The sequence below is a fragment of the Chinchilla lanigera genome, unplaced genomic scaffold (genome assembly GCF_000276665.1).
Source record: "Chinchilla lanigera isolate Chin_1 unplaced genomic scaffold, ChiLan1.0 scaffold00002, whole genome shotgun sequence".
NCBI classification, from domain to species: Eukaryota; Metazoa; Chordata; class Mammalia; order Rodentia; family Chinchillidae; genus Chinchilla; species Chinchilla lanigera.
In genome coordinates this window covers 51,302,230-51,327,854 of record NW_004955403.1, presented here as the reverse complement: position 1 = coordinate 51,327,854, position 25,625 = coordinate 51,302,230, and the positions used below count along the sequence as shown (strand labels likewise).

The following is a 25,625-nucleotide window of genomic DNA, read 5'->3' as shown; positions in this document are numbered from 1 at the left end:
TCTTCCTATGTTTCTTGGAGTGCTGACTCACTGCCTTAAAAGAAGTCTGACCGAGCAGAGGCCATAATGCCCTAAGAAACTCAAGCTAGCCATGTGGAGAGGCCACAGGTATGCCAGAGACCTGGTCAGGTCCCAGGTGCTCTGCCACACAAGTGCCAGTCAATTGAGAGAAAAAGCCATCTTGGATACTCCTGCTACAACAGACCTCATGTGGAAAACCGAGCTGCCAGAGAAACAAGGCCTGAGGCATACAGTCCAACACAGTCATGTGGCAGCCAGCCTCCAGGAACCCTAGGGACCCCTGCCTCCTGGTATGCACCCTGTGTATAGTCACTTCCCACACTGTACTGTAATTAGTCTGTATGACCAACAGCATACAGTAGTGATGGTACATCAACTCAAGGATTAGATTAGGAAAGACGCGGTGGCATTTGTCTTGGTTTCTCTGTCTCTCGGGTCACCTATCAAGGGAAAATTATTAAGACAGTGGAGGGTGAAGTCTCTGAGGAACAGCTGTCTCTGTCAGGAACTGGGACCTGCCAGATTCCAGGTAAAACATCTTGCACATGGAGTATCTAGTCACAACAACTGCAGCCCTGATGACAGCTTGAATGCAACCTCATGAAGTCTTGGCCTGAACCACTAAGTCCCATCACTCCTGGATTCCTGAGAATTAAACATCTGCTGTGTTAAGGTGCTAAATTATGGGGTAATATGCTGTATAATAATAGAAAATTAATAAAATCACCTCCAGTTGTTTATTTCCCCACAACCTCCAAAACATTAAATGTGATGAGTACTGTTCATTCAAGTTACAAATTTAGCACCAGAACCTTTCCTTTTAAGATAAAGAGATTATGTAAGAATGAGCATTTTCCCCTGTTTACTGACCATTCTGTATTTTCTGTACCTTTTGTCCCTTTTTCTTTTGTGTTATCTTACTGCTGTGTAGAAACTATATCAAATTGCTAGTCACACAGATCATAATTATATTTTCCAATTTGTCATTTGCCTTTTATCTTTATTTAGGGTATACTTTGTGATCTTTTCATGCAGTCAAAGATGCCAATCCTTCTTATATGGCTAGTGGGTTTGAATATCATTAGAATATTTTTATAGTTTTCTCTTAGTATTTCAGCCCTTTATACATATGTAATTCCATGTAGTATATGATGTGAAATATTTTAACTTTTTCTCAAAAGATCAAATGTGTTGCACAGTGATTCATAGTTTAAAATAAGAGTTGGCAAACTAGGACCCACTGTCTATTTTTGTAAATAAAGTTTTAATGGAACAGAGTTATGCTCACTCATTTACATATTATCTATGGCTGCTTTTGCACTATGGCTGAGCAGCTGCTATACGAGATAATGTACCTCCAGAATTAAAATATCTGCTGTTAGACGTTTAGAGGAAGAGCTTGCTGACCCTTGCTTTCATACATTTCTGGCCTGGCCAATAAGTACATGAAAAAATGTTCAATGTCTCTGGCCATTACAGAAATGTAAATCAAAACTACATTAAGATACCACCTTACCCCAGAAAGAATGGCTATGGTCAAAAAATCATGAAATAACATTTGCTGGAAAAGACGTGGGGAAAAAAAGAACTTTTTCTACATCATTGGTGGGTCTACAGCAATTCCACCCTGAACACGCCTGATCTTGTCTACATTGTTGGTGGGAATGTAAACTAGCAGAACCACTATAGAGATCAATGTGAAGATTCCTCAAAGAACTAAAAATAGAAATTCCACTTGGCCCTGCTATCTTCCCAGGTATCTTCCCAAAAGAGTTAAAGTCATCACATTCTAGAGATATATACATACCCATGTTTATAGCAGCACAATTTATAATAGCTAGATCTTGGAAATGGTGTCTATGTCCATAAACAGATGAATGAAAATGTGGTATTAGTGCACAATGGAGTACTACTCTGCTCTAAAGAAGGACAAATGAGACATTCATAGGTAAACGGATGCAACTTGGGAACACAGTAAGTGAAGTAAGTCAGGTGCACAAGCTTAAATATCACAGGGTTTCTCTTACACAAAAAGCACTCTAGCTGCCTCTCTCAGAGAAAAAGAAAATGCTCCTGGCTATCCACTCTGAAACTCTTAAACTGAAACTGTTCTTTTTTTTTTTTTTGGTTTTTCTCCGGTACCGGGAACCGAACTCACGACCTTGCGCTTGCCAGGCAGGTTGAAACTGTTCTTTAAGCAGTTCAAGAAAAAGGATACCACTATGCCAAAATAGCCTGGGTGTATGTCTGGGCTTAATTCATTTAACAAAATTTAGACATAGACAGGAATTAGGGGGCTGATACGGCTGGCCAAGATGGTGTCAAAGACAGAGTGCATGAGGAAGGGGTCCTCTCACCCAAGGTCTGCCTTCGGGAAGGGACGGAGTTTCAGGCTGTAGGGGATGCAACAGGTCAGTGAATCCCAACTGACTGCTGCAACTGTAACTGCGGAGTGCTCTGTTAGGTAAGCAGGATGATGAACACACACAAACAGGACAGAATCTTAAGATTACCTTAATTAACCTTAAGGCTAATCATAATTAAGAATCTTAATTAAGATGAAATAAATAAGCTAGCTAATAATAATGGTTCTTGATATATTATTAAGCTTTTAAATAACAGTATCTTATACTGTAAAGATTTTCTGTAAGAAGAAAATTTAGGCAAAATTGGTCAAGAAGGAAAAAAAAAAGAAGGAAAGATAGGGAGAGAAGTAGTGATTTGGTTATTTTGAAAAAAGACCAAGACAGCTTATACAAAAAGAAGGAAAAAACTAAATAATCCTAAAATTATAAACATACTTAATTTATATCACATGAAAAAATTTATGTCATGCTGCTTTGGAGAATTTTTTTTCTTGCTGAAAACCAAGTAGTTGTTTAAGATAGCACAAAAAGCACTCTGGAAACACTCCAAAAAACACAGATTTCCTCTAAAAACCCTAGTTCATCTTGCTTTGGTCAAAATAGAGAGAGAATAATGAACAACCCAAGAATGTGCCCAAAATTATTGACTCTGACAGGAATATACAGATATTTGAGTATAGAAATGATGCAGAAAAACCTAAGACAACTCTGCAGATAAACACAGAAGTTCTGGGCTGGCTGAGGTCCATACAGGAAAAGCATATTACTTGTTTCCTTACTGTCCCACAGTACATCTGAGTTCCCATGAAAACCAAACTTTGCACTTTCACCTAGCAAGTCTAAACCCCATTCTTCTCCCAAAGTCATCTTCATCTTTCCCATGCCACACGTTTCCCCAGCATGTGTGTGACGGAATGGGCATCTCTCTGGGCTCCACGTTTACCTCATGTGCTTGCTGCATCAGCCTCCTGGCAAACTTGTTTGATTTAGAAGTATTCAGAATCAGTGCCATGAGTCAAGAGTTACTCAGCAAACCTTGCCTGCTGTAGTATTGTTTAAATTAGACAGGAGAAAAGACTTCTGAGCTTAATTTCATTAAATAAAGGGTGTTTTATGTCAACTGTGTTGAATTTAGCACATATTTCTTTTTGAAGAGTAGGCTTTTCTTGCAAATATTTTCATAAGAAACAAGACAAAATGCATCTGATTGGTTTCTACCAGTCTATTTTATTCGTAAGCCTTGGCAGGCTTTCGGTGAGGCTGGAAAATTCTGATGATGAGTCTGTTTATCAGAGAACTACATTGTATCTATAGTCATTGTATTATCAGCAAAAATAACCTAAATTCTTTTTTTCTCCTTGAGTCCACATAAAAAGAATCTTAAAGCCAGACATGGTGGCGCATGCCTGTAATCCCAGCACTCTGGAGGCTGAGGAAGGAGGATCGTTGCAAGTTCAAGACCAGCCTAGGCTACAATGTGAGCTCACGGCTTGCCTGAACTACATAGCAAGACTTTGTCTCAAAAAACAAAAAATAAAACAAAACAAAAAAGAACCTTAGAAAAAAAGGAAGTGATGTACAGCCAACCATTGTGGCACGTGCCTGTAATCCCAGCACTTGGGAAGCTGAGGCAGGAGGATTGCTGCAAAGCCAGCCTGGGCCACATAGTGAGTTCAAGGACTGCCTGAACTATATGGTGACACCCAGTCTTAGGAAACAAAAACAAAGTGAAGGAGAAAGAGAAAACCTAAATGTGACCTAGAATGAAGGGGTTGAAAATGAGAACTTTACTCTGGGTATACAAAGAAAAATGCTATAGAACAGAAAGAGAATATATAAACACTTTTTTTGTTTTGTTTTGTTGGTTTTCTAAACACTTAAATTTACAAAGGAGAAAAATTTGTTCTGTTTTGTGATTTTTCTAATTTTGCTTTTTTTCCCTCTGAATATATGCAAACATATACTACTATCTACATTCCCCCTGTCCTGAAGACAGAGAAATTTACCAAGAATTACCTATTAATAAAAATCACTAACATTTTATTTTCTTTAGAACTACTTGTCAAAAGCAGTAGGTCTGAAAAAAAAAAAAAAACAAACACGCAGGTCTGGACCATATGAACCTAGGTTCTTCTTTTTTTAAATCCTGAAATTGACAAAGAAGATTAGTTTTCTTTTTGGTCCTTCTTTCTTCTTTTCCATTACAATTCATGTATATTTTTCTACTATTATTTTCTACTATTATTTTATTTTTATTTTATTTTTTGTTTTAGTTTTGAGACAAGATCCTTGTATGTAGTTCAGGCTAGCTTCAAACTCACTGTGATCCTCCTGCCTCAGCCTTCTGAGTGCTGGGGTTATAGGAGTGCTGCCTTGCCCACTGTCGTCTGTATTTTTTAACTGTATAAGTACATGGGAGAAACTCAGAAGGGTACAGAAGTCTGTATAGTTAATGGTCTCCCCACCAACCCTGTAGGACCAGTCACTCAGCTCCTTTCCACTGAGCTATCCTTGACACTTCCTAAGGTAGCCTGCCAGGGAGCTTCCACACTTACATATGATATAAGGCATGTGCATGCGGGTATATTCTTGTAAGTAAATAGTAATATATCTTATACTCTGTTTTGTATTTTATTTTTTAAACCTCTGAATTCCACATTACTACATATAAATTTAATTCATATAGTGTCTTTAAAAATAGCTATACAGCTCTGTAGTATTCCACTGTATAGTCATCCCATATTTAACCTGTTGGATGGATGTTAATCAGCTCTGTAATGACTTGCAAAGAAGAATGTGATATGCTGTAAGTGACTGCTGAGCAGATAGAAAGTGCATAAGCTGTATTTAGGTGTCACTATATTTTCAGTCATCTTTTCTAAATAATAACAGGACCTCTGAAGTACACAAGAAGAAGAAACAGTACTACTGTTAAGCCAAAATCAAAGGTTATTTTAAAGTCAACAAAATAAAACTGCATTTAACCAGAAAGAGTTCTATGCCACATCAGCTCTTATGGAAATGCACAGAAAAATTTTTTAAAAACTTTCAATTGCTAATATTCAATTATTGTTAACATAACAAAACCTACTTGCTGGTAATTATGAACTCACCCTTTATAGCTACTTTTAAATTGTGTCCTATAGAAAACTTGACTAAAGAGAGTAAGTAGGAAACAAAAAATGGAAAGTGACAGCAAAGCAACTGTCTTGACAGAAATGCACACAAGTAGGGGAATCTGTTCTTTTGTTGGTGGTGGCGGTGAACGCTGTTGTCCTGGCCAGCCAGGCCTGGTGATCCTCTTGCCTCAGCTTCTTGAGTGCTGGGATTACAGGTATAAGCACCACAACCAGTGAAGGGAAATTACTTTTTTTTTTTTTTTTCTTTGGTACTGGACATTAAAACCAGAGCCTTTTCACTGAACTACATCCGCAGTCCACTTTTCATTTTATTTTGAGATACACTCTGACAAAGTTGCTCAGGCTGGGCTCAAATTTACAATCCTCCTGCCTCAGCCTCCCACATATTGGGATTATAGGAATGTGCCACCATGCCCAGCTCAGGGAACTTATTATTAAAAGAAGGTACTATCTCATAGAGAAAGCAGATCTTTACCATCAAGGGGATGAATGCTTGTGATCCTTTCCCATTTCAGCACCCTAGGTTCCACTTGCTCCAATTTTCCAAAAACCTAGTTCTAGTTCTGAGAAACTTAAGTACAAAATAACATAAAAGGCAAAACAACTCTTAAAAATGCAGCTCCAGAAAACTACTACCAGCCTAGTGTTAAAAACTGGACTCTCAGAATAGAAATTCTTCATTCCACAGTGTTATAGTCAGCTGGAATACTGTTACCGTCTGAGTGGCACTCAGTCCTCTTTCCAGTTTTCTAGTCCCTGCCAGTGTCTGGAGTCCGTCCTGGAACTCCAGTGTGGGACTCAGCCTCAACAACCATAACTAGGTTATATGTCAGTTCTGCTCTAAGTGCCAAGTCAAGAGACAAAAGTCTCTTCTCTTGCAGAGGCTGACTGCCTGAAACAGTTCACTTGTGCCTAGCCTTCAAATTCATCATTCCTCTGCCCTGCATATGGTGGGACACCCTGATCAGTTCCCCTTGAGATCACCAATCGCTCACTGAGTTCAAAGGCTTGTCTGGAATATGACCAGATTTATACAACCTCTAGGCACAGTTCCTTGGCTACCCAGCTGAACCCTTACTATCAGCCTAGCCTGTTAAACAGACTAGGTGCCAACTTTGTGTCCCTCTCCGTCTGGCTTGTTCTGCTGTGAATCATGGGAGAAGTGATGTCTGTTGGGAGGAGCACTTAGCACTGAGTTCAAAGTGTTGCTTCAACTGCATCTTGAAACTGCTTGTCTCACATGGTAGTCGTCAGCCACATGAGACTGATGAGCCCTTGGAACATGGCTGTTTGCCTCCAAAGGTTTTTCTTCCTTTTCAAAATTGTTTTAATGATTTTAAGTCTTTTGGACTTTCATAGAAAATTGTTATCTTTAAGAGTTTCACCTTAAAATGTTCCTTGAAATTTTTAATTTCTCTATAATTTTTCTATATATAGGTCTTATAAATTTTGAGGTGACATTTATTACTATTTTATATTTTATTTTATTTATTTTTTTTTTGCGGTACCGGGGATCGAACTCACGACCTTGCGCTTGCCAGGCAGGAGCTTATGCCATTGAGCTATACCCCCAGCTCATTATTTTATATTTTAATAATCTTGTAATTGATGTGTTCTGTTTTCATTTGTTACCATGAAGTGGAAGTACAGTTTCTTTTCAATAGACATTTATAAAAAAAAAGAAATGCAACTGTTTGAAAATATGTGCTAATATATACTGGATTTCAAGCAATCAAGACAAGGAAAGAAGGATTAAAAGACAAAGAAATCTCAATTTTAAAATACTGATCAAGTAATGAAGTAGTAATATATTTGCTAATATATATTATTAAACTTCAATGAAACAATTGCATTTGTCTTGCTTCAGATGCAATGAATAAAAAAGAAAATTATATATACCAGGGTTTGTCTTCTCAAGTTGATACCATCGGTAAAATGCTCTTTTCTTCTGTTCACTGAGGTCTGATCCTTGCTGCAACAGCCAATGAGAGATCCGGCTCTGACTGATACCTACATAGAAAAAAAAAGCTTGTAAGGGTCACTGAAGTAACAGTGAAGTTAGTGAGGGTTCTGATGGTTCTTGCTTAAAGGATGGTTTATTTTTTGTGTCACTCTATAAGGATGGTGCAACTTGTGCCAATATCTTCATAGTAGGCTGACTGCATTGGTGAGGCCATACTCAGAGATTATCTATTGGTGGGCAAAGCATTTCATTAACTAAGACTTTACCATGGCCTCTAAATTAATCTCCAAACCAGGTTCATAAATATGAGATAAACTGTGAGATTCCTAAGTAATTATTATTTTTTTTTTTTTTTTGGTTTTTCTCCGGTACCAGGAACTGAACTCACGACCTTGCGCTTGCCAGGCAAGCGCTTTGCCGCTGAGCTAAATCCCCAGCCCCAATTTGTCAAAAGCTTATCCTTCATGCACTGTAGGTGCCATCTTTTAACAGATACTGAGTGAAAAAAAATGAAGTCAGTAAGTTTTGTAATTCATTATTGATATTGACAAGGAAAAAAAAGGGGGTTAGTAAGCCTAGCATGGTGGTGCATACCTGTAATCTCAGCATTTAGGAGGCTAAGGCAGGAAGATTGCTGTGAGTTTGAGGCCAACGGGAGTTCAAGCAGCCTGGACTACACAGCGAGGTTCTGTCTCATAAATAAATAAACTAAATAAAAATAAATTAATTTTTAAAAATCAGGAGCTAGAAAAGGCGAGGTCATTGAAAATATTGTCTTCAATAAGGTTTTTGGCTTATTTGTTAATTCATTTAGGTATTTATTTGTTAATTCATTTAGGTATCATTTACAATCATTACCATTAGTACAAAAAAGAATTGGCAGACTTCTAGACTTAATGCTGCACTATGAACTCTGAAGAAATCTTAGCAGCTAAAAATATTCTTCTAACATGTTATGGTTTGTGTCTGGATGTCCCCCCAAAGCCTCAAGCAGTTGTGGTGTGGGCTTCTAACGGTTTTTGATTGATCCATAGTCCAATGCTGGGACTATGGGTGTGAGTGCTACACTCGTCCTGGGGCAGATACTTTGCACGCAATATAAGGCAGGGAAAGAGCCTGCTCACTGCTGCTCCTCGCTTTTCACTCTTGTTCCTTTTGCTGTTTTCTGCCACTATGAACTGTTGCCCTCTGCCATGTGCCACCCTGCCTTGGAGCCAGCCAAGTATGGACTGAAACCTCTACAAACTGTGAGCTAAATAAACCTTTCTTTCCTTAAATCTGGGTGTCAGGTATTTTGTCTCAGCAACGAGAGAAAAGTAACTGAGACATAACACATATACTTCCGTGCAAAGGAACAGAATATAAAGTAGTTTTCTGCTATCACTAAGAAGCTCTTGATAACAATTAAAAATGTAAAGAATCTCTACATCTGAAAGTGGAAAAAAAAGCATGCCTAAAACTTAACTACTGTAAGAATTACATTTTTTTTCTGGTTATTATAGCTATTCCAAAAAGTACATAATTAAGTTAAAACTAGCAAAAGCAGAGAGTATGGGGAAAGACCACAAGGTACTTTCCAAAAGACCACTCAGCTATGGCAGAGGGTTACCAATATCGTAAGCCCTCCAAAGCAATTACTTATGGTAGCTGGATATTACTGAATACCACCTGGGACAACACCTGTTTAAAGCTATAATGCAGAATAGGAAGAGTGGCTATCATGAAGTAATCACACCTCCTAACAGGAGAAAAAGCAGGAGGTTTGGCAATCACATTTAATTCATTAAAACAAGCACTAGAGTTTCACACACTTAGAACTCTTTGTTAAGAAGATTTGAGGAAATGGGGGACGACAGTGTCAAAAGAAAGACTGTAAAGTAAGGTTCCCTGACTGGAAACATCTTTCACTTTCAAAGGGCAAATTTCAAATAGTTTTCCAAACCCTGAGTGATTATATTCTCAAGTAATTCACAGATCAGTTTTCCAGTGGATTGAAGGTCCATGTGACAGAGGTGCTGGCAGCTAGAACTATATGCTTGTTCTAAGAGAATGCTAATTATTCCAAGCAATTAAATCAGCCACGTATTTTACAATACTTTCACCAAAAGTATAGCTTCAGACATCATGATATGTTTTTTTACACAGCTTCTAAATAATAATTAAAAAAGGCGCTCATTTAGTACAATGAAATCAAAATTGATTTTCATGCCAACAAAAGAAAACTATTTTACATGCGTTCTTCATGTTGGTATCACACAACTAAAAAATAGGGAATTTAAAGAAGATCTGTTAAGAAGAAAAAATATATCAGTTCTGTTAGTTTGTTTCAATATTTAATATTCCTTACACAGTGAGATCACGCAGAACAAACTACAGGGCCCAATAGCTGTGACAGCTCTTCAGGTTACGCTACGCCAAGGAAGGAGAAGGTGGCAAAAGTCCATGAAAAGAAAATTATAGTATATTTACATAACCAAATACTAACAAATTTTTAAACTAATGTTTTAAAAGCTATCAAACAACAAAACAAAAACAAAACCAAAAAGCCATCAATACTAAGTATATAGAATATAGAGAACTCTCATATAAGAGTAAAATGGCTTTGGAAAACAGTTGTACAATATTAACTAAAGCTGAACTTACATACACACGGACCTATGAGTGTGTTTACTAGGTATATACACCCACAGAAATATGTACATATACAGTAGCAAAAAGCATGTATAAGAAGGTTAACAAATGACTACTTTGTACACTAGTCTCCAATTAAAAAAACTAAGTGCCCATCAGCTTAAATGGTGATATCCATAAATTTTACTTTAGACTACTATACCACAAAAAAAAGGATAAACTACTGCTATATGCAATAACCTGAATAAACTCCAAAACTAATGTTGCCAGCTACACACAAAAGAGCCATACACAAACATATGACTCATCTTTTAAAAAATTAAAAAAGTAAATAATTAATCTATAGGGCTAGAAATCAGAACCAACTGTTGATGCAGAGGGAAAAGGCTGAAGACTGGGAAACGAGGTAAGGAAGGATAACGCGGGGAGAGCAATGCTCTTTAACTTGGTCTGCAGCGTAGGTATGTAGGTGTCTTCACATGTTAAAAGTCACTAAGCTATCTTATTCTGTACGCACATCTAAAATTTTTAAAAGTTTCCCCCCAAAAAGTTTTAAAGCTCTATGCAGTTTTATTTATTTATTTATTTATTTTGGTTTTTCTCCGGTACCGGGAACCGAACTCACAACCTTGCGCTTGCCAGGCAGGCGCTTTTGCCGCTGAGCTAAATCCCCAGCCCCTCTATGCAGTTTTAAAAATTGAAATGAAGATTTATCATTATGGAAAGATATCCACAATATAAATACAGAAGTATAAATACAAATATATATATGTATTTATATACTCTGCATTCTGTTTTATGTAACAAAATCTTTTATATAAACATAGATATACAACATATAGTGAAAACTTTTCCTACATTTCTATCTCTGTATTGTTCTTAATCTTTCTATAAGTATGTGTTATTTAATTTTTAGCTTTCCATTCTGAATACTACATATTTTACTGGCTATTTTATAAAAATTCCAACTAAATGAAAGAAGTGCAAAGAAAGTTAATTTCTGCCTTTCTACTCTATTTCTACACTCCGAGGTAATCAACATGAACTATTTATACATATGTTGTTTCACAATTTTCTCTATGTGCTATTATGAATTTAATAAGGCACAGAGGAAGGTGATATGTATTATTTCTTGTATCATCTTTTGCATGAAGAAATGAAGAACTTCTTCCTTATAAGTTTTAGTTTTCACATAACATAAAAAACAAACAAAGCAGATAGTTTTTCCAGAAGAGGTACTATAAAAAATAAAAATACAAAAGAAAATGTTTTAAAATAATTTCTCCTAGGAACTTTATGCTGAGTTTCTATTAACTTATCCTTCCAGGACTGGTTTGAAACTTCAGCTAAGCTTGGCATTCAGAGTTCCTCCAGCTAGTCTTTACTGTCAATTTTGCTTTGTTTTTGCTACTTCCCTTTAGAAGCAAATTACTCTGACTTCCCCCCTACTTCCCACTGCTGAAGAAATCGTCCACAAGTTTTAGCTCCTCAAAATCTCTTTTCTACCTTTAACAAGCAGAACAATTTACATATAACTGACATACCGCAAGAGACTAAAAGTGATCCTTGATTAATTTTTTTTTTTTTGGATTCATTTCTCTCCGGTAAGAAAGTAATCACATTGAACTCTACTTTCTTTTCTGAATGTTGGTTTTATCAGACTTTTTCCAGTTCTTCACATAACCTGTCCCCTCCCACTAGAGGGCTCTCCACCACAATCCATTCTTCTCAAAGTCTCCTACACTGCACTACAAAGTCACATTTCACTTTCTCCCACTTCCTGTGGAGTGTGACATTGCTGACTGCTCACATCATCTTCACCCTTGGAATGCTGATGCAACTCCTGGCAGGCATCTGTTCAGCCAACTTCAGGGACTGTTGCTAGCTTCCCACACACTAGTGGCCACTAGGGTTACATCTTTTAAGTCCAGTATCTTTACTCACTGAATACAATGTTCTTTGTGTATCATCAACAATCATGGTGTAAAATGTCATCTAAATGCCAAAGTCTTTCAAGGCACCAGACTCTTCTTTCACATCTTCCACTAGATAGCATCAAAGAAAATTTCCCACAAGTTCTCAATACACTAAGCTTCATCATTATTCTCATTTTTAATCTGTGCTTCTTCCTGGATCCCTATGTCAATTTTACTTTTCAACCCACCCCCTAACTCTTGCAAGTTTACTAAATCCGTTCACTTTTATCTTCCTAAAACTTTACTCATGTTCTTTCCTGTCCTCATTCCTCCTTTACCTACAAAACTGCAATAATGTTGATAAAAAGAACAGGCCATTTAAGAGCAACAAACTATAAAAATCCTCATGATTAGCTCCTTCTTTATTAGGATATCACAGGGGCTGGGGATTTAGCTCAGTGGCAAAGCGGCTGCCTGGCAAGCGCAAGGTCGTGAGTTCAGTTCCTGGTACTGGAGAAAAACCAAAAAAAAAAAAAAAAAAAAAAAAAAAAATTAGGATATCACTTTACAGTTGAAAAAGTGAAACATCCTTCTTTAAGCAATTTTCTAGTTGAAAACTGCTATCAACTATAATTTACCAGGCCAGGTATGGTGGTGCAAGCCTGCAATCCCAGCACTCAGGAGGCTGAGACACGTGGATTGTTGCAAGTTCGAGACCAGCCGGGGCTACAAAGTAAGCTCAAGGCCAGCCTGAACTGTACAGTGAGACCCTGTCTCAAAAAGAAAAAAAAGACAAAAATAACGACAACAACAACAACAAAACCAAACTATAGTTTATCTTCTATAATGGAAGATTTGTTTAAATGTCTTAAATTAAAACATAATGAGTCTTTACAAAAATTTAAATAAGTCACCAACACAGAGAAAAACCCTCCTTTCCTTCTCACTCCTTCTCTCATCTCTTGTCCTAGAGGTATCTTTATTTGGTGTGTACCCATCCACTCTTTCCCCATGTATTTAATACATAAATACCTATGCGCATGCATACACACAAGTATGTTTTTTAAAATATACATTTGGTTCTATACATGTTAAATAATCTACTTTTCTCAAATAATGTCTGGGAATTTTTCATGTAGAACATTATAAACTTTCCTCACTCCAATAACTATATGGCAGCCATCATTTATTAATGCATTAAAACATCTGTTACTGGGTATTCAGTTGTTGCTGACGTTGTACTATTACAAACGATGAGGCTACTTTATATAAAGATGCTTTCTTTGTTCACATGAGTATTTCTTTAGAGTTGATTTACAGGAATGTGATTTTTGATTCACAGTATAACAGCATCTTGTGCCAAAGATGACTCAATTGTCCCCTAGAAAATATCATATTCAATTTTATACTCTAAGCAATAGTGATGAGAATGCTTGTTTACCTTCTCCCCATTACTAAATATTTTGAACTATTTTTTTAAGATTGACTTTCTTCTTGTGGCAGAAATGATGGTCTGTGACAATACATATTCATTATTTTAAAAAAAATTCAGAGAAAAGAGCAAAAATTAAGAGGAAAGCTAATAAAGAAACACACACTGAGAGAGGCATGATATAGTTCTCAACTATAATCCTAGCATGCTGAGATAGGAGGATTACAAGTTTGAGGCCAACTTAAGGAGACCTTGTCTCAAAGGGATGGTGAAAGAGTATAGTTCAATGCAACGGGCCTGAGTTCCATCCCTGGTACTGCCAAAGTAAATAAATAAAAATATACACCTGAATTATCACTACTTTGAAATAGCAACCCTCATTCCAGTATCAACAGACATAAAGAGATAAATAATTATACAAATCAGATCACACTATAGATAGAATTTGAAAATATAAAAACATTTAAGTTTTTGAAAAGTAAAAAACCAAAACCATAGCCTGGTGAAGTGGCTCATGCCTGTAATCCCAGCTCTTGGGAGGCTGAAGCAGGAGGACTGCTGTGAATTCAAGGCCAGCCTAGGTTACATAGTGAGTTCAAGGCCAGCCTGTACTACATAGTAAGACCCTGTCTCAAAACAAACAAGCCCCCTAACCCACCATAAAACCCTAGGGTGAAAATAGAAGCTCCACCATGGTTTAGTATGAGCCCTCTAAGTTAGCACAGGAGATGATTACACAAAAACCATATGTAACTAGAATGTATTACTTTGAGACTTCTGGGCAGCATGTAGTCACTCTTGGCTCCAAAAGTTGAGGACACAGCAGAGTGCAACAGGCAACTGTAAGATGATTCTGGGTCATTCTTCTTTTGTATAATCACCTCTAACACTGTAACAGGGTTGGTTTAAACAGCCAAAAGATGTGGCAGAAATGATGGTCTGTGATTTCTGAGGTTGATTATGAAAGACATTACGAAGTATGATCAGTTAATATGGTGTGTATTTAAAGTTTTAAAAATTTATTATACTAAAAGACACATTGCCACCAATCCTCCTCAGAATAACCCTCCTGGCTTTGAACACACTTACCCTACTCTTCTTGCCATTCTCTGAAGCAGTTCTGGAAGTTCTCTTTCTTGTATATTTAGTTGCCCTGTCCTGACTGCTTTGATGTCCTAAACTGATTCAAAATGCTTTATGTGACATTTTAAGTTGACATGGGATCTGCTGTAATAGCATCACAGCAGGTCTGAAACTCAAAATTAATAAAATTACAGTGAAAACCGGGTCTGGCCTAGGAAGCAATGGAAAGGAGAAAACAGTTTTGGAGTTCCCTAAACACCATTCTAAGTGAGCTGTCAAAATATGACTGGCCTGGCAACTCTCTAGAAATCCCTACTTGCAAAAATTTTCTTTAACTGTTTTGACTCAAACATCATCCAAGTGTGAACAGCCTTTTCCTCCTATAGGGAAGACAAAAGGAAGGTGGTTTGTTCTGAACAGTCTGTGGCCAACTGTTTAACACTGTCATTGCCTAAGATAACAACTGAGGTGAGCAAGAAGTTGCCCAAAATACTTAAGAAGAAAAGCTTAGGAATGAGCTGGTGTCCATAAGGAACTTCCAATAGCATTTCCAGGAATGTAGAAAGCCACATATACACATAAGGATGCCTAGGGTTATCTGGATGCACAGTAAAGATCTCTGAAGATAACAAAATTTTAACCTCTGGCTGGCATTGAAACTCAGTATAAAATAGAAAATAAAGGTTAAAGTAGAATTCTAATTATACAATTCAGTAACTACCTGAGTATTAAAAGTGTATGCCAATGTACACGCAATGCTCCTTTAAAAACCTAAGAGATGTATTTGCTCCAGAGATTTACTATAACCTTTGACTAAAAATTAGCTAGTCACTAGGCTAACAAGGAAAAGAGTTCAAGTTGGGATGATGGTGAATGCCTGTAATTGCAGTGCTCAGGAGGCTGAGACAAGAGGATCACCCCCAATTTCAAGGTCAACCTGGGATACACACCAAGTTCAGGGCAACTTGAACTGTAAAGCAAGACCCTGTCTCAAAAATAACAACAATAACAAGCCCCCACCCCAAACAACAACAACAACAGTGAAAAAAATCTTTAAGGAAATAAGGTCAATATACACATACTGACTTAAAAGAGAAATGTGGTAGCACAAGTCTATAATCTCAGCACTAGGAAGTATGAGGCAACAGGACTGCTGCAAGTTTAGGCCAGCATGGACTACACATGATTTTTTTTTTCTTCCGGTACCAGGAATCAAACTCACGACCTTGCACTTGCCACGCAGGCGCTGTGCCGCTGAGCTAAATCCCCAGCCCCATTACATATGATTTAAAGCCTGTTTGGACTACAGATTAAGACCCTGTCTCAAAACCAAAAACAAAAGCAAAAGCAAAAACAAACAGAAAGCAACAATAACACATATACTGACTTTAAATTCATAACGCTGACTTAATTAAGAAACTGACCTAATAAAAAATAAATCCAAAAGGAAGAATCTCACTTCCAGAGTTACCATATTTAAAATATGCAGTTTCAAAAACCAAAACTTGTAAGTCATGCGAAGAAACAGGAAAATATGGACCATATATCGTAAAAGAAGAAATCAGTAAGTGTCCTTAAAGAAACTCAAATGTTGGACTTACTAGACAAAGATTCCTTTTATTTTGTTTTGGCGATAGGGTCTCGCTATACAGTTCGAGTTGGTTTTGAATTCACTATGGAGCCCAAGCTGACCTTGAACTCACAGCAACCTTTCTGCTTAGCCTATAAAATGCTGAGACTGCAAGTGTGAGCCACCATGCCTAGCACTAGACAAAAATTTAAAGGAAGTATTTTAAATAACTGAAAGAAATACTATAAGGAACTAAAGGAAAGTATGAGAAAAATGTTTCATCAAAAATAAAGTATCAATAAAGAGAAATAAATTAAAAGAAGGAGCCAAATAAAAATTCTGGAGTTGCAAATTCCAATAACAGAAATGCAAACTTATTATTAAAGGAGTTCAACAGGTATTGACTAGCAGAAAAAAGTCACCAGCAAACCTGATAATAAGCAATTGAAATGATTTATTATGAGAAACAGAAAAAAAAAAAAAATTAGAGCAAGGCTTCAAAAACCTGGTGGGTAGTATCACGTATACCAAATCTATAAAATGGGAATCTCAGAGAAAAGTGATTGAAGAATATCTTGAGAAGATAATAATTGAAAACTTTCAAAATTTAATGAAAAACAATGTACTTATTTAAGATGCTCAAGGATCTTCAAGTAGGGTAACTGAAAGAGATCTACACCTAGAAATATCATAAACTATTAAAAACCAAAGATAAAGAGAACATTTGAAAGCACAAAAGAATTAAATAATTAGTTATGTATTAATATGTAATTTGTGTTACAATAATGTCACAAAGGAGAAGGGATAAAATGAAGCTAAATTTATCTGTAGTAATGAAATTTAAAAAGATGTAAACCCCACTATAATTAAATTACATTTAAGTGGATTAAACACTCCATGGGAAGACAGACATTAGTAGCATGGGTGAAAAACATCTAACTGTATGATGTCTACAAGAGACAGAATTTTAGATTCAAAGATCTAAATAAGTTAAAAGCTAAAGAATGGAAAAAGAAATGTCATGCAAAAGTAGCCAAATAAAAATTCAAGGGCCAGTTAAATATCAACATCAGACAAAATAAATTTTAAGATAAAACTTATTATTACAAACATCCACAGAATATTCTAACCAACATCAGAAAACATACTATTCTTAAATGTATATGGAGGGAGTATTTATTCTCTTTATAGAATGACATGTCATCCATTCTTGAATAAAAACTAAAGCTAATTAAGATCTTTAAATTACAGGAGGAAAAGTATATATAGGATAGTCTCCAGAATACGTATCAGGCCATAGAAGCATTCTCAACACATTTTTAAAGGACTGAAATCACACAATTTTATTCCTATTATAATGCAATGAAATTAGAAATCAATAACAGGGTCTGAGGTTGTAGCTCAATGGCAGAGTGCACGCCTAATATGTATGAGGCTGAGGTTCAGTCCCCAGGATGAAAAAGAAAGAAAGAGAGAGAAGAAAGAAAGAAAGAGAGAGAGAGAGAGAGAGAGAGAGAGAGAGAGAGAGAGAGAGAGAGAGAGAGAGAAAGAGAGAGAAAGGAAGAAAAGGAAGAAAAGGAAGAAAAGGAAGGAAGGAAGGAAGGAAGAAAAAAAGAAAAGAAAGAAAGAAAACAAGAAAAAGGAGGGAGAGAGGGACTGAAGAAGAAACAAAGGTTCAAAGACCCAATCCAAAAATGGGCAGCTGATATGAATTCACACTTCTCAGACAAGGAGATACAAATGGCAAATAAATACATGAGAAAATGTTCAACATCATTAGTCATTCGACAAATGCAAATTAAAACAACACTGAGATTCCACCTTACCCCAGTAAGAATGGTTAGCATTAGGAAGTCAACCAACAACAAACGCTGGCGAAGTTGTTGAGAAATAGGAACCCTTCTCCACTGCTGGTGGGAATGCAGACTGGTGAAACCACTGTGGAAATCAGTTTGGAGATTCCTCCGAAAACTACATCTAGAGGTCCCATTCAACCCAGCTATCCCCCTGCTGGATATTTTCCCAGAAGATCTAAAAATACCATATCACAGTGATATATGTGCACCTATGTTCATAGCAGCACAATTTGTAATTGCTAAATTGTGGAAGCAACCCAAATGTCCATCCACAGAGGATTGGATAAGAAAATTGTGGTACTTTTATATAATGGAATATGTTATGGCTGAAACATTGTGTCAACTTGGGGAGTCTAGAGGTTTGGCTAAGTGACTCAGTAGGAAGCAAGGATACTTACTTTGTATACATCCTGAGCCTGTGGAAGAGGAGGGCATGGAGATTATGTGAGAGCTACATGCCCCTTAGGTGGGGGTAGCCTGTTTACAAAGTAAGGCAGAAAAAGAAGCTGCTTGCCGCCATTCCTCCGGTTTGCTCTGGCTGTTTGCTGTTCGGCTGCCATTCCCCCCTTTGCTCTTGCTGCTTTGCTATCTTCTGCCTCGGAGCCAGCCAAGTATGGACTGAGACCTCCACAAACTGTAAGCTAAATAAACCTTTCCTTCCTTTTTTTTTTTTTTTTTTGGTTTTTCTCCGGTACCGAGAACCGAACTCACGACCTTGCACTTGCCAGGCAGGCGCTTTTGCCGCTGAGCTAAATCCCCAGCCCCAACCTTTCCTTCCTTCATTTTGGACATTGGGTATTTTGTCTCAGCAACAAGAGAAAAGTAACCAAGACAGAGTATTACTCAGCTATAAAGAAAGATAAACTCGAGGCCTTTATAGGTAAATGGTCACAACTAGAGACCATGCTCATAAGTGAAATAAATCAGACATACATGTGCAAGCACCACATTGTTTCACTAGTGTAAAACCTGAAAGAGTTAATTTAAACTAGGAGGTATGATAGACATTGTGAAATGATAGGAAAGCACTCAAGGGTAAAGGGCAATTGGGATGTTGGAAAAGAAAAGGGAAAGAAGGAGAAATTTTGTATGTATGTATATACAGGATAGTTAACATAGTTGTTCTACTGTCTTCTATTTCTTTGCTGAAAGAAACTGTCAATGAGTCCTTGATTGATCAATATTGCATGTCTCTATCTGTTTTCATGAGAAACCACTTTGAAGATATCAATATGTAATACATTGTTAATTTCCTACCACTTTGCTTGTAACTCTGTATTGCCTGTACTGTTCTTTTGCTGTTTTGTAAAAGGCTGTCTGTCTGTTAATGTTTTCCTTCTTTTATTTTTAAAATAAAAAAAAATACATTGAACTTCAAAAAAAAAAAAAGAAGAAACAAAGTAAGGACGGGGATAATAAAAAGAAAAAAAAAACCAAGAAAATCAAGAAATTAAAACATATGAAGAAATTAAACAATAAATTCCTAACCAATGGGTCAAAGAACAAATCATAAGGAAAATTATAAAATACTCTGAGATGATTAAAACAGCAAATTCAAATTTACATGATGAAGAAGCTAAGGCACTTCTTACAGGGAAATTTATATTAAATGCATCTGTTAAAAAGAAAAAACATCTCAAATCCAAAACATAACCTTCTACCTTAAATACTGAGAAAAGAATTAAACCCATGGCAAGTAGAAGGAAGCCAGACACAAAAGTTCACATTTTGTACAAATGTCTAGAAATCTTCCTATACATAAATCTAGAGGCAGAAGGTAAATTAGTGCTTGTTAGGTGCTGCAGACAGGAGGAGAGGGGAATACCTGCTGATGGGTATGGGATTTCTATATTAAACCACTTCTATACATATATTAAACCACTTCTATAAATGGATATTCCTATTATTTTTCTTGGTCCACCCCTTGAAACTGTTAATCATTAAGCAAAAGATTATAGATCAGTCTTTCATAATTAAGATTCTTTCAGGAAATTAGTTCCTTCTCCTTAATGGAGGAGGCACATGTCAGTCATTATTTTCCTTTGTTTTGAACTGAGATTCTTATTAGCTTTAATCTGTTTGAAGGTTCCACTATAGCTTCCCTGAAGATAAGTTTTTCTTCTATTTTTTATTTTATTATTTTTTTCAGGCAAGAATGGCCAAAAGTGGACCAGAAGTGTTCCTTGATCTTTTCTTGTTTGCTGCGATGATGGCCAACCCCTTGTTACAGTTAAACTGTTATTTAATTTTCTAAGAGGCTTCAAATCCTTTCATATGTTTACTGGCCATTTATATTTTGCCTTGTATAAGTTATACAAGGATATAACTTATCCTTCACAGATTTTTTAGGTAATTTACTGTTTTCTTAATTTTAAGAGCTCTTTTGATACATCTTAAATACCAAGCTTTTGCTCTATATGCTACAAACACCTTTTACTATGAATCTTGCCTAGAGTATCATTTATTGGACATATACTTAAAATTTTCATATAGTTATATCCATCCAAATTTATGTTTGAGGTTTTATGTATCAGGAAAGGCTTTTCTACCTCAAAACAATAAAAATATTCAGTATTTTCTAACAGTAGTGTAGAATTTTTGTAATATATTCACACACACACATATGGTTCTTTATACAGGGAAATTGATTTTTTTCTGGTTGGATATTGATATGTATTTTTTTTCAATAAATAAGAAAATATTATTTTCTGATATATTTGAAATGTTTATCTAAGCTGAATTCCCATATTTCCTAGGGTCTACTAATAAATTTGCTCTGTGTAACACATAATACCATACAATTATCTGACAATGACCCTGTATTACCTACTCTCTGGTATGGAGAATTTGTTCAAATTCTTTTCCCCAATCTCTTTTTTTTTTGTTTGTTTGTTTTTCTCCGGTACCGGGAACCGAACTCACGACCTTGCGCTTGCCAGGCAGGCGCTTTTTGCTGCTGAGCTAAATTCCCAGCCCTTCCCCAATCTCCTTAAAGATTCTCTTAAGATATTCCTATCATGTCTTTTTTTCTTACAGATAAATTTTAGAATCAACATTAAGAATTCTTATGATTCTGATTGATATCAGAAAACACATAGAGCAAATTGGTGACTTCCGAGATGAATCTGGGCAGGGTAAATTATTTTTGAGTCTGTGACAGGGTATATATTTCTAAAACTGATATTTCATTTTTTTCCAATTGTTTTTAAAATACGAAGTCATGCATGGAGTATAAAACCCAAAAGGAATAAAAATAAGTAATTTCCCAGCCACTTCTTACAACACATTCCCTTCATTCCACTTCAAACAAACAGAGCTGCTTTATTCTTTTAGGGACTAATAGTACTACATAATATGTACATACCACAGTTTATCCAACTAGCTTCCTACTGATGAACACAAGTTACTTACAGCTACCATATCATGTGCAGTAAACCTTTTCGTACAGTGACCATTCTAGACATAAGTGAATATTTCTATAGGACAAATTTCTGTAAGATAAAATACATGGTCAAGGGCTGGGAATATAGCTCAGTGGCACAAGTACCTGCCTGGCATGCACAAGGTCCTGGGTTCAATTCCCAGTACCAAAAAGAAGAGAAAAAATACATTGTCAAAAGAGGTATAATTTAAAAAGAAGTATGTTATTCATAAAAAAGTATGCGTATTTTCAAGAACAATAAAATTAGGGAGTATGGCTGAACCTCAGTGGTGGAGCACTTGGCAACACACACACACACACACACACAAACACAAGTTGAAATCTTTATCTAAAACATTATCCTTAATGTATTAAACAAGCGTATTTAGCTAGTGCTTACTATATATAAAATTTTAAATGATTTAAATTACTGAATTGCTAAATGTTAATAGTTGGTAGAAAATAGTATCTGAAAGATTAATACTATACACTTTTTAAAAGAGCAATGATACTCCTTATACACTAATACAAGATAATTTCTAACTTTAAAAAGCTATGTGTAGAATGCAATACATGGCATATCATCTACCTGGCACAAAATGAGAAAGGAACTATGCATATGTTTATTTGCTTATAAATACACAAAATATCTCTGCAAAACTAATGTTCATCTTCTTGAAAGGGAGACTACGAGTGAAAGAGAAAGCTTTAGCACTATACACCCTTCTAAAGGTACTTCAGAATGTACCAGAAAATTTTAAAAATAATAGCTTCATAATTAGACCGTCAGACTCAGCCAGCCTTGACTAAATTATCCAGCTGCAACTCAGAGATAATCTGACTCAGCTCTATCTGACCAGCTGCACAATAGCCTGTAAACATATCCTGTTTTGGTAACCTGTTTCAAGAACTATCTACCAGGGACAGGTTACCCCTGTCAAGGACACACTTAATCTTACCCACTTGCTTGATCCCTAACTTCCCCCAGACCTTCCTGCCTCACGATGAATGGCCCCCTCTAACTAACCTGCCCCGGACACATCTGCCTGGCGATGTGTGAACAAACATATATAACCAATTATAGAACAACCCATTACTGATTTTTGTACTACCTGCTTACAAAATGTATATAAAGTTGCTATTCTACTCTAAGCAGGGGGCTGGTGATTTGGACCTGATTCCCACCAGCCCACTGGCATAATAAAAGTTGCCTTCCAACTCCTTGGTGCAGAGCATTTTCCATCCAGTTTGGTACAGATTCTGCAACAAAAATACATACTTTCTAATATAAAAAATAATTTAACCTGGTCATGGTGATGCACATCTGTAGTCCCAGCTACATGGGAGGCTAGGCAGGAAGATCTCATGAATCCAGGAGGTGTTTTTAACAGCCTGGGCAACATAATGACATCCCATGAAGAATTAAAAAAAATACATGTTCTGGGGCATGTTGGTGCATGCCTGTAATCTCTGCACTAAGGAGGCTGAAGCAGGAGGATAGCTACAAGTTTGAGGCAAGCCTGGGCTATGTAGTAAGTTCAAGGGCAGCCTGAACTGTACAGCAAGACCATGTTTCAACAACAAAAACAATGAAAAAAGTAAATTTATTATATAGGCATGTTGGTGCATACCTGTAATCCCAGCACTCAGGGAGGCTGAGGCAGAAGGAACTTCAGTTAGAGGCCAGTCTGGGCTACATAGTTAGGTCAAGGCTAGTCAGAACTACACAGTGATATGCTACTTCAAAAACAAAAACAAAAGTAAATTTATTTTTAAAGGCAAGGGCTATAAAAATTGTTGTTAACATAGTTTCAGGAAGCTTAGCTTCACAAAAGTCAGTTTGGAGAAAGATGAATGGGAAATGATGATGAAAATTAAGCAGTTGTAACATTTATATAAATCATAATAGAAAAATTTCTATGGTATTTATTACATATCATTTGATGCTTTACCTAAATTGACTCCTTTAATCCAACCAAAAACCCTTTGGCCAACCAAGTTGGTATACTCCTGTAATCCTAGCTACTCAAACAGACTGCAAATTCTAACCCAGTCTAGGCAAATTAGCAAGATTCTCTCTCAAAATTAAAAAAGAGCTGGGGATGTAAATCAGCACTGCCCAGGTTCAACCCCCAGAACTCCAAAATTAAAAAAGAACTTTCTTAGGCCCTGGTACAGTGGTATATGACTGCAGTCCCAGCTATTTGAGAGGCTGAGGCAGCAGACCTACTTGCACCCAGAAGTTAGGGGCCAGCCAGGAAAACATGGTAAGGCTCCCACCTCAAACAAAACAACCAACAAAGTTGAACTCTTTTAGGTAGGTGTTATTACTCCAATTTTCTTTCTTTTTTTTTTTTTTTTTTTTCTTTTTGAGACGGGGTCTTACTATGCAGTTCAGGCTAGTCTTGAACTCACTTTGTAGGCCAGGCTGGCCTTGAACTCAGAACAATCCTCCCACCTCAGCCTCCCGAGTGCTGAGATTACAGGTGTGCACCACCATGCCCAGTTATTACTACATTTTTCTAGAGGAGAAAGCTAAAGATTAGGACATTTGTTTAATAGCTTACCCATAGTTACATAAGTACTGAAATCAGATTTTGAACCCAGTAGTTCATCCTCAAAGTCCTGTTCTTGGCCACCATGTGATACTGCACTTCCTCTTCATATTGAATTGCTATGTTAGGGACACTGGCTTTGCACAAAAAGAAACAGCAACCACCTGCAAGGCTACTGGCAAATGAGTCAATCTCCTTTGGCCTTGATATTCTTATCTTTAACTGAGGAAGTTAACACCTGCTTCTCAGATCTATAAAACAGTTAGCACAGCATCTAGCACTTGGTAAGTGTTAAATAAATGACATCTAAAAATAAAACCCCTGTAGAAAAGAGGCTTAGCTAAGCTAGTGCACACTAGTAAAAAGCAGAGCCACTGACAATACAGCTCACCTTGGTGACTTTATGTGTCCTTTTAGAGACTTAGAATGATAAATAAAGTTCAGCCAAAACTGAAAACAATGTGGTCAGAAGATGGCTTAACAGGTATTCTTAATTGATATTATTATTACACATTATTACTTTAAAACCTAGCATTCAAACTATATTGTTGATCTTCTGGAAAAATCAGGACAAAGCAGTAATAAATGTCCTTCAAAAAGTATTTATTAACAAAGGCTCCATAGCAAAGAACAGTCTTTGTTAAAACTGTCAAAGGTGAACACTCAAGAAAATGGTGAGTCCAGCATGGTGGTACATGCCCGTAATCCCAGAATTTGGGAGGCTGAGGCAGAGGACAGCTCTGAGTTTGAGGCCAGCCAGAACTGCATTGTAAGACTTTGTCTCAACACCCCATCGCCGACCAAAAAAAGAAAAAAAATGGCATTAGTAGTGGTGCACAGCTATAATCCCAGAGTTTGGGGAGGCTAAGGAGAGAGGGTGGCAAGTTCAGGCCCAGCCTATGCAATTTAGTGAGATCAAGTCTCAAAATAGAACATAAAACACAAAGGAGTGGGGGGAGGCTAGAGATATAGCTCAGTACAAGGGCCTGGGTTTAATCCCATGTACCACCAAGAAAAAAAAAAAAGGAGGAAGGAAGGAAATGGCATTTTCTAGTTCCTAAAAATGACTCAAAATATTAAACAGAAGATCACATTAGGAATGTTTCTAAGAGTTTATCATCAAAAGAATAATGACAATAAGCCTGGGGTAATGTCATACTGTGATATAACTTTAAAATGAATGGGTTCAAAACCAAGATGTTTTCCACAGATATACTTGGGAGATCTACAGACAGGTTACTCCATATTTTCTAAACTGCTACAGGAAGCAAAAATCGCACAGCTTAATAAGTAAACACCATGTTCTTTACTCAGCTGTCACAAGAGCAAAAGGAAGGGCCACCGCTGTATGTAAAGCTAATTCAATTTAGTTTGTGGTTTGTAAACCTGTTATTTTAAGAATCTGGCAGGAGAAAAATATTCTGGCCAAGAGTAAAATCACTTAGGAAAAGAGCTGGCAATTTAAGGGATTAAGGGTCCAATAAACCAAGTGTGGTGGCCTACACCTGTAATCCCAGCTACTTAGGAGGCTGAGGCAGGAGGATAACAAGTTGGAGGGCAGCCTGAGCAATTTAACAAGACCCTATCTCAAAATAAAAACATGGGAAGGATTAGGTATTAGCTCAATGGAAAAGCACTTCCCTAGCATCTCAAAGCAGAAGAAGAAAAGGG

General features: G+C 36.7%; 1 protein-coding gene across 6 annotated transcripts in view; it reads right to left on the bottom strand.

The window, feature by feature from the left end:
* Hmbox1 (homeobox containing 1) overlaps positions 1-25,625 on the bottom strand; it is a 177,703-nt gene that overhangs the window by 49,395 nt on the left and 102,683 nt on the right. For all 6 annotated transcript variants that reach the window (XM_005373788.2, XM_005373783.2, XM_013514363.1 and 3 more), the window contains one exon: positions 7,427-7,537. In XM_005373788.2, coding sequence (XP_005373845.1) covers positions 7,427-7,537 — 111 coding nt within the window. The remainder of the gene's footprint in view (positions 1-7,426; positions 7,538-25,625) is intronic.